The 8,320-nt window shown below is 37.3% G+C and overlaps 2 protein-coding genes across 11 annotated transcripts; one reads left to right on the top strand and one right to left on the bottom strand.

The window, feature by feature from the left end:
* Positions 1–1,746: 1,746 nt before the first annotated feature.
* Positions 1,747–4,260, top strand: LOC112167519 (actin-related protein 2/3 complex subunit 3). Of its 3 annotated transcripts, XM_040506662.1 has the most exons (6): positions 1,747–1,877; positions 2,134–2,214; positions 2,404–2,512; positions 2,608–2,877; positions 3,779–3,927; positions 4,079–4,260. In XM_040506662.1, exons 2-5 carry the CDS (start codon positions 2,212–2,214, stop codon positions 3,922–3,924), a joined length of 528 nt encoding a protein of 175 aa, XP_040362596.1. In that variant the 5' UTR covers positions 1,747–1,877; positions 2,134–2,211; the 3' UTR covers positions 3,925–3,927; positions 4,079–4,260. The 3 variants fall into 3 exon arrangements, with proteins under 3 accessions (XP_040362596.1, XP_024160309.1, XP_024160310.1); XM_024304541.2 differs by having other exon boundaries at positions 1,750–1,877; positions 3,779–4,181; XM_024304542.2 differs by lacking the exon at positions 1,747–1,877 and adding an exon at positions 1,939–1,997 and having other exon boundaries at positions 3,779–4,181.
* Positions 4,261–4,945: 685 nt separating this feature from the next.
* On the bottom strand, positions 4,946–7,528 carry LOC112167520 ((R)-specific enoyl-CoA hydratase). Of its 8 annotated transcripts, none has more exons than XM_040505390.1 (5): positions 7,357–7,527; positions 7,027–7,139; positions 5,548–5,839; positions 5,333–5,448; positions 4,946–5,228 (listed from the first exon to the last, which is right to left on the bottom strand). In XM_040505390.1, the coding sequence occupies exons 3-5, from the start codon at positions 5,812–5,814 to the stop codon at positions 5,120–5,122; spliced, it is 492 nt and encodes a 163-aa protein (XP_040361324.1). In that variant the 5' UTR covers positions 5,815–5,839; positions 7,027–7,139; positions 7,357–7,527; the 3' UTR covers positions 4,946–5,119. The 8 variants fall into 8 exon arrangements, with proteins under 8 accessions (XP_040361324.1, XP_024160316.1, XP_040361325.1 ...); XM_024304548.2 differs by having other exon boundaries at positions 5,548–5,828; XM_040505391.1 differs by having other exon boundaries at positions 5,548–5,828; positions 7,027–7,112.
* Between the last annotated feature and the right edge of the window lie 792 nt (positions 7,529–8,320).

Genomic DNA, 8,320 nt, shown 5'->3' with positions numbered 1-8,320 from the left:
ATACATCAGATGTTGTCTTATACCAAAATCATAAATGACACAAGCCGCCAAGCCAATGACAAGTAACATTCACTGTTAACAAATGCACTCACTTATTGAGCTTAAAAACAAGAAAACAAATCCTCACTACCTACCTCCCTTTGAAAAGTAATCTAGTAGCAAACCTCAATTGGTGTACAATTAGAGGAACTTAGATGCAAATAGAGAAAATAATAATAAGTCCCTTAAATACTTATTAAATAGACATAAAAGACAGATTTAAATATACTCTTAAACCACTACTCATAATTGTTGTTCAATTGGCAAGACTCTTAGAGCACGTTTACTTACTTGGAGTAGGATGGAATGATTATGGGGTAAAACTATTCCTATATTTACTAACACATAAAGGAATCGGAATGATTTCAGATAAAAGTAATCATGCGTTTACTAACACATGAAAGAATAAAAATGGATGTATGTCCCATCTCTTTATAAGGAATCGATTCCTGAATACTCAGGAATTTGATTACAAATGGGGGAGATGAGTTTAGGAATCAACTCCTCCGGAATCAATACCGATTCCTTTATTCTCCTATTCTAGTTGTCTCCGATTCATAATTATTTTCCATTTCAAGTAAGTAAACGTGCCATTAAACTACTATGGAGACTTGGCAAAGAGAGTTGGACATAGTCTTAGGCTTCCAAAGAGGATTTTTTTTGTTGGTTGCTGTGGCCTTATGGTTAGCTACCTTAACTAATACTGTGGAGGTTATGAGTTCAAATCTTACTGACATCATGGTGGGTTAAGGGAGTTACATGGTCATCTAGAATTAACAAACTATATATATATATATATATATATATATAGGCCCGTTCCAAAGCGGACGGCGACGCAGCAGCGGCGTTCCAGGCTGCCACGGAGGCTCGGGGCTTGGCGGACCGAGGCCGGAGGCATCCCGGACGGTTCTGGGCAGCGTTCGAGGTCGAAGGAGGTCGGAGTTGCAGGTTTCTGGGCAACGACCTCACCTGCAACTGCAGGTTTGTGGGAAGCCCTGCAACCACGTCGCCGGAGACTCCACCGACTGCAGGCCGGTCCGTTCGGCAAGCCCCGCCTCTCCGTCGCGGCCCGAGCCGAGCTGCAGAGTCGACGTCCGCACTTTAACAACAGTGCGGACGTCCTCTTTGAAACCGCCCCGTATATATATATATATATATATATATATACACACACACACACATACATATCCTATCCAGAGCGGAGCTCCGCTTTGAAATTAACGTGTGAAGTTCAAGTTTTGGGTCACTTTTCAGTCGCATATCCACATCTCGACCGTTCAGTTTTTAGGTACTAGTGTATAGATCATCTGTGCAAATTTTCAGCCAAAATGATGATCATTAAGGCATGATAACTTCCTTAAAGCTAGTACGGTTCAGGTTGACAGATTCAGTCCGTCCATTGGTTTAAGCGAGTTACATATATTAACGATCATCAATTTGGCTGAAAATTTGCAGAGATGATCTATACACTAGTACCTAAAAACTGAACGGTCGAGATGTGGATATGCGACTGAAAAGTGACCAAAACTCGAACTTCACACGTTCATTTTCAAAGCGGAGCTCCGTTCTGGATAGGATCTGTGTGTGTGTGTGTATATATATATATATATATATATATATTTTTTTCCAACAACTTATAGCTGCTGCATTAAACGTGCACGCAATTTGAACGGTTGAGATTGGAGGGGGTGTTGCTCTCTTCGGTGAGGCTTCTGTATATGATCCGACTCTTTCAACCCACTGATACCAATCGCAATAGCGAAGGCTCTGTCTTTCTCATGATCTCATCTCTGAAGCTCAACCATTTCCAAACCTCCTCGGCTGCTTTATTACATCAGGTACTCTATTTATTACCCAATATTTATTTTCATCTCTGTTTTTTGTTCTCTGGGTAATTCCTTCTCTTTCAATGCCAGTCAATCCTTCATCATAAGGCTAAAATTTGCTTTCTTTTCATGGTAATATTTTCACCTGATGCATTGTAGAATTGATTCATTGATCGAATTGGGTTTTGGGTTCTTCTGGGCACCATTTTCTTTAACGAAAGGAAGGAAAGGCTCTCATAGTATTTGCATTGTTTCATGTCCTCTGCAGAGTCCCAATCGATTTTGGAGAAGGGTTTGATTTTGAGCTTGAATTTGGGGTGATACGACTTTCTTTTTATTCTAGAAGATGGTAAGAGATCAAGCTTTTCCTACTTTGATCTTTTATGAGGAACATTGGCTTTTGTTCATAATCAAATTTTCCTGCTTTTTTTTTTTTACATTGTGTTTCTAGTTGAGTTGTACATAAGGATAAGCTTTGTTTAGTGAAACTTGTTAATTTTTTTCAAGTTTATAAACACCTGACAATCGTGTGTGGCAGGTTTATCACTCTAGTTTTGTAGATGACGAAGGAATTACTAAAGCTTGTGGGTTCCCTCTGCTGCCTTTGAAAAGCCACATAAAGGGTCCTGCTCCAGTTTCAGATCTAGGTTATTTTCAAAACCGCATGCTGGCTGTTTTCAAAGTTGTTTGCATTCTGTTATTTTTCGTCAATGTGGGGAGTGAAGAATCTTCTTTTGTGCAGATAGGACTGATATTGTTGATGAAGCAATTACATTCTTTCGCGCTAATGTCTTCTTTAGAAACTTTGATGTCAAGAGCTCGGCTGATAAGCTTCTCATTTATCTGACATTCTACATTAATGTGGCTTTGAAGAGGCTGGAAGGTCGCAGAACTTTGGCTGAAGGTACCAAAGCCATTATTAATCTAGGTCTCGAAAAAGTCCCTGTGCCTGGGGAGCCAGGTTTCCCTTTGCCAGGCCTTTTTCCTGTCCCTCAATCTGACGAGGAAGCAGGTGAAGTTTCATTTTGTCTTTGCTTGCCTTTTTCTAGTGTAGGGAGCTGCTTTTGTGAAGTGTTGAGAAATGCAGTTATCTTGTAGAGTTTGATAGTAAATTTTGTTTTTTCTTGTATTTGTTGATTAAGGTTCTAGCTGACTTGTCCCTTTTTTTTTTTTTTTTTCTCCTTCCAAGTACAGTTCAATTCAGAAAATATTTTGAATTATATGTTATTTAGTTCCTCAATTTGTTACCTGCTGAATGGATTTGCATTTACTACTTAAATGAGGAATTCTTCATTTCTCACTTACTCTTGCAATTCACTTATTCTTCCTGTTTTCACATAGGTCATGGGATATGCCTTTATCTTTCGTATATATGGTCTTAAATTGTCCACCTTTGGTCTGAATCATCTATTCCATAATGGAATAGACTCCACGGTTGGATGCTTTAGTTGAAAATTTCACATTTGTCTCCGTGATTATTAACTTGATTTGTTAACAACTAACATGTAATCCCCTATGAAATATCATCGGAATATAATTGTTAAAACAATCATAATAATTGTTAAAACAATCATACTATAGTTCTTTAGGTTTGCTCTTTGGAGTGGCATTCCTCAACTCAATGTCTAACTTCCATATTTTCTCCCATACACATGGGGTCTTATTTGTTTTACTTTAACTCTATATTAGACTGTCAATTCTGCAAGAGTTCATACTTCTGCAGAGGAAGTGGTTCCTGATAATTGTACATTCATTATTATATTTTTTAGTTTCACAACAATCTTAGTAAGTCATCTGTACAGCACTGTTGAGATTCGACAACCATATTTTTTGCATTTGGGTTTGTTATCTCCATTATGATCCTCACTCCAATATGATGATTTTGAAATTTTTGTTTTTATCTTTGGATGCAGAATTGCTCAGGAATTATTTGAGGCAGATAAGGGAGGAAGCAAGTGGGAGATTGTTGAGTGTTGCTTATAAATCGAATGGGACTCCTAATAAGTGGTGGTTGGCATTTGCCAAAAGGAAATTTATGAACATCATTCTTCCATCATGAATAGTTAGTCTCCTAAAAAATTATGAATAGTTCTTGTAGATTCTATCCAGTTGGTAATGATTGCACAATATAACATGTTTGAAAGATCTTATCAAGATCAAAGGGGGTTAAAAGCTCACTCACTATCTATATTTTGTTCTTTTCCTTTTTGCAGATTCTTGTATTGTATTGCAAATAAACTCAGCCATAATATTCTTCTGTTCTACATTCTACTGTGAAAATGCCTAATGGCCAAATACATGAATGGTTTTCGCCTCGTTGGTTTCAGGATGTCAGATATTGTAACTGTTTCAATGCTGTGATTGTGATATATGAAAGCATGCTTCTCATATTTTATTCCAATTATAATAATGAATGGTCAGGTTCCAGTACAGATTTTATTACAATTATGATCAGCCTGGTAAACGCGGTTGTTATGATGATTCTGATTCTGGATATGATTATGATCCCGATTGAGGCGATGGTAGACCTGTGGAATTTCATTTCAGACCTATCCTGTCCAACTTTTTAAAGTTAATTACCTAGAAAGTTTACATTTTCCTAATAGCTATTAAAGTTGTACTACTGTTTTGTTATCGCCTTCATATGAACTTGAATCGAGCCGTGTTTTTATCAATGGGTTCACATTCCCATATTTGTCTGTCCTTGGTTTGAATGGATTCTAGGTCTATTATATTACAAATAGCCAACGTTCTAGTGAAATATTTTCTCAACTGAAAAGCAGACAGAGACTGGTATGGCCATCTGGGCTTAGAGACGTATGTGCTTCATCTGTTCTGGGTTGTGGACTTGCTGCAGATGTTATGGTTAGATTATAATTAGACCATTTAATTCTTTTTCTGGTATAACGAAGCCAAATGGTAAGAAAAAATGTTCAAACTCTGAACTAAAAACTCAACTTTCTACACTGAACGGCTGGTACTGCAAGTCCTTAAACAACTCGAGGCCATTCTATTGCATCCACCTCTCCAAGTCGACATTTTGCATCTACAGCAAGTTATATTAGATAAAGCGAAGGAGAAGTCGGACAAAATGCACTCAGCACGTTAAATCTATGCAATCAAAAAATATCGAATCGCTTTTGTGAGTCTATAGGAGGATAGGGTATATAATGTTAATCAATACATGCTAGGTTCAAGATGCTCTGTCTAATTGCATTTCGGGTCAATGTCAAACCCTGGGAACCAGTTCTCTGTCATACTGAAGTAGTCACTTGTTCCATAGCGAGTGAAGGTAAGATGACCATAGCCTCACCATCGATAACAACAGAACCATCCTTATAGCATGCTGTCTTGAATTTAGCTCTATATCAAACAAGCAAACACCCAGAATGAGTCCAAGTTTTGCTATATGTAAACTTGTCAAGACACTGCACAAAAACTGTTTGGCAAATGATAATGTAGCTTACAAGTATCTGTTCTTTTGCTCTCTTATGTTAGTTGCTTGTACCTCACCAACTATCTCTTCTCCAATATAGACCGGCAACCTAAAATGCAGACTTTGGGATATGTATATAGCCCCAGGCTACACATACCATACAAATACCAAGAAATTAGACAACCACAAGTATGGGAAATGTTTCATCAGAAGAGCCATGCTGAAAACATAAAACAAATGACTTACAAAATTAGAAGATATGATCTTGGGAAACAGTGCAGCAACAAGCATCCCATGAACTACTCGGTCTTCAAATCCAGCATTTCGAGCAGACTCAGAATCAAAATGCAGAGGATTAGAGTCATGACTCACTTTAGAGTACTCTAAGACATCTTCACTTGTGAAAATTCTAGCTTGTTTTAATATATCTCCAGTTTTAAGAAAAGTAGCTGCTGCTGATGAAAATCCTCTCAGAGAAGGTAGTCTGCCGAGGACTAAATTCCGAATGAGCATAGTTACAGAGGTCTCTACAATTCGTCTGTCAATTAGTATCCCAAACAAAATAAAAATAGTGCTGTCCTCGACTTAACAAATATAGGTTTTGACAAAATTAATGTAGAGCCCAACTTTCAATGTCTTCTAATAATCTACTCTTCCAGGAATGCTTGCTCACATCTGTAACATTAAGATATATGACTATCAAATTCCACCAACGCTTGGACGAGTAAGATAAAGAGTCGGTTTGTCAAATTGTGAACCAACCTATGAGAGCTAATTACTGAAATTAATCAATAAGTAAACAATGTACTGCTTGCTACCGAGCATAATGCCATAATGTTCAACAACATATAACTTCAAAGAATTGTCTTCACTTTCAAAATTAAGTAAGAGGTAAAGAACAAAGAAATATATCTAGTCATATTAACTGATTAACCAACATTCTAAAAAGATTACACAGCATACTCCAAATCAGTTCCATGCAGCCTTATAAGGGATTTTAACATGGATGCTAAACAACATGCATGTAAAGGTGAAATGAATTATGTCTATAATAATTTTATGTACTAGTACAAGCATATACACCCATACGCGTGTTTATGAAGAAACTTTACTAAGCATTTAAAGTATGAACTCAAAACTGTTGATTCATATATGGTCCATAAGTACAATATGCCCATAAGTACAATATGCACGCAATTCATATATGGGAGATTGAAGGATTTCTTTTCAACATTTTACAACCATTATTACCTAAATTCCCTTTTTAGGGTAAACAGGATTTTCTACATTCCTCCGTATAACAATCCATATATATAGTTTGTCAACATACATATGCTAAGAAATCAAACCGATGCAGAAGCACATATGTCTAAGGACAAGGAAATTTCATGTTGACCAAACTACAACCATCATAAAGTCACTAGGAAATTCAATTCCCCAGTGACAAAACCAGTACTACAGAAAAAGACGACCAAGCTCGAACATGCACCATTCAACCAATTTAGCTAGCTGACAGTTAACATTTATCCAGATTTGATGGTTATAATTTTGACCTACATCAATTAACATACTTGCACGCAATTCTCAGAATCCCGTGAATTACATTTGGGGCTAAGTTGTTCCTGACGAAAATTACTTTATAACACACTAGAGGCATAGTTAATGTCAAACTCAATCGTACAACTCCACAAAGATGAGTGAAAGAAGTCCAACTTTTCCCCTTACCAGTTCAAAGAATGGTTCAGCATCACACGTGCATTTGTTTCCACATAAGTCAGTTGTAAGAGGCATTATATCGAACACCTGGTGGGCTTCAATTTCGATAGAGCACGAACAATCTATAGTCAACAAAATGTTTCCAGCCACCCACAAGATGCAGATAAGATTGATATGAAGGTGTAAAAACATAGCGGATAATGCTACCCCATTAACAATGGCAAGACCCGATTTATATTAAATGGCAAAACAGAGCGAGTCAAGTTCATCCCAAGCAGAACCGAAATGTGGATAAGAACAATGAATAGAAATTCAAGAAAACCGAATTGGGTTGATTACCTGATCCTTCCTCACAGTCTTACTTGGGTGTTAAGACTTATGAGAATACACAAGTGTGTGTGATGCCAAACAAGAACTGGGTTTGTATTTTGTGCTCTATACCAGTCACCTTCACTCGGTCAATTCATTATAGAAGAGGTATGCTATTTGAGGGTTACGACTATATGGTAACCGTATTAATATTTGAGGATCTGTCAGCTAAAACGTTTATGTGGAATTAAAGGAAATTGGGCTTTGATTTTGACCAAGCAAAAAGATATTGGGCTTGGATATTGTCTGTCTTATTATTACTGTTATTGGGCTAAGATTAACATTTGAGTTGAGTTTCGGCCACCCATACTTTACCATGTTTTTGCGTTTCACCATGAAATAATAAAACTCAAAAATTGTTATTGTTTAAGGAAAACTGAATTTGGAGAGAATTGAGTCGTGCTTTCATTGATAATAGGGGCCTTTTTATATAGAGGATTACAAGCATAGAGATATAGTTGTACATGGAAACATAATCGTACATTGATTGGATATCTCCTAAGATTCTCCGAGAATATCTCTAATATAAACTCTATTTCAACTAGAGCAAGTAACCTCGAGTTTGGACTAGACACATATTCTGGATTTACTTGAACACTCCCCCTTGTGTCGCCCAAACGTGGTGCTTCTCTCGTTGCCTCATTAAAAACCTTGCTGAGTAACAAAAACCCAGTTGGACAAAAATAATCTCGATCGAAGGGGAAAAAGAGCACAACACACCCTTCATGTTTCGAGACCATACATGTAGACACCTCCCCCTGATGTCTGCATCTCCTCCTGACAACTACGGTCATTGGAGTTCAGATAACTTCCGCAAATGATGCTACCAACATGTTTCTCGAAACTGGAATTTAGGCAATGACTTAGTGAGCAAGTCTGCCATATTGTCCTCAGATCGAACCTAGTTCACTTTGATCTTGAGGAGAGTTTGTTG

This window comes from Rosa chinensis, chromosome 5 (genome assembly GCF_002994745.2).
Source record: "Rosa chinensis cultivar Old Blush chromosome 5, RchiOBHm-V2, whole genome shotgun sequence".
Classification (NCBI taxonomy): domain Eukaryota; kingdom Viridiplantae; phylum Streptophyta; class Magnoliopsida; order Rosales; family Rosaceae; genus Rosa; species Rosa chinensis.
Note: the sequence above shows the minus strand (reverse complement) of the source record. Positions and strands in the feature narration are given on the sequence as shown.

Excerpts from the sequence above, each read along its gene's own strand:
- LOC112167520 (XM_024304549.2), bottom strand. The coding sequence starts at position 5,814 with ATGCTCATTCGGAATTTAGTCCTCGGCAGACTACCTTCTCTGAGAGGA. Across the intron at positions 5,449-5,547 it reads AGATCATATCTTCTAATTTT|CCTGGGGCTATATACATATC; the intron begins GTAAGTCATTTG and ends TGGTATGTGTAG. Across the intron at positions 5,229-5,332 it reads GAGCAAAAGAACAGATACTT|AGCTAAATTCAAGACAGCAT; the intron begins GTAAGCTACATT and ends TGTTTGATATAG.
- LOC112167519 (XM_040506662.1), top strand. Across the intron at positions 2,513-2,607 it reads TGCTCCAGTTTCAGATCTAG|ATAGGACTGATATTGTTGAT; the intron begins GTTATTTTCAAA and ends TCTTTTGTGCAG. Across the intron at positions 2,878-3,778 it reads TCAATCTGACGAGGAAGCAG|AATTGCTCAGGAATTATTTG; the intron begins GTGAAGTTTCAT and ends CTTTGGATGCAG.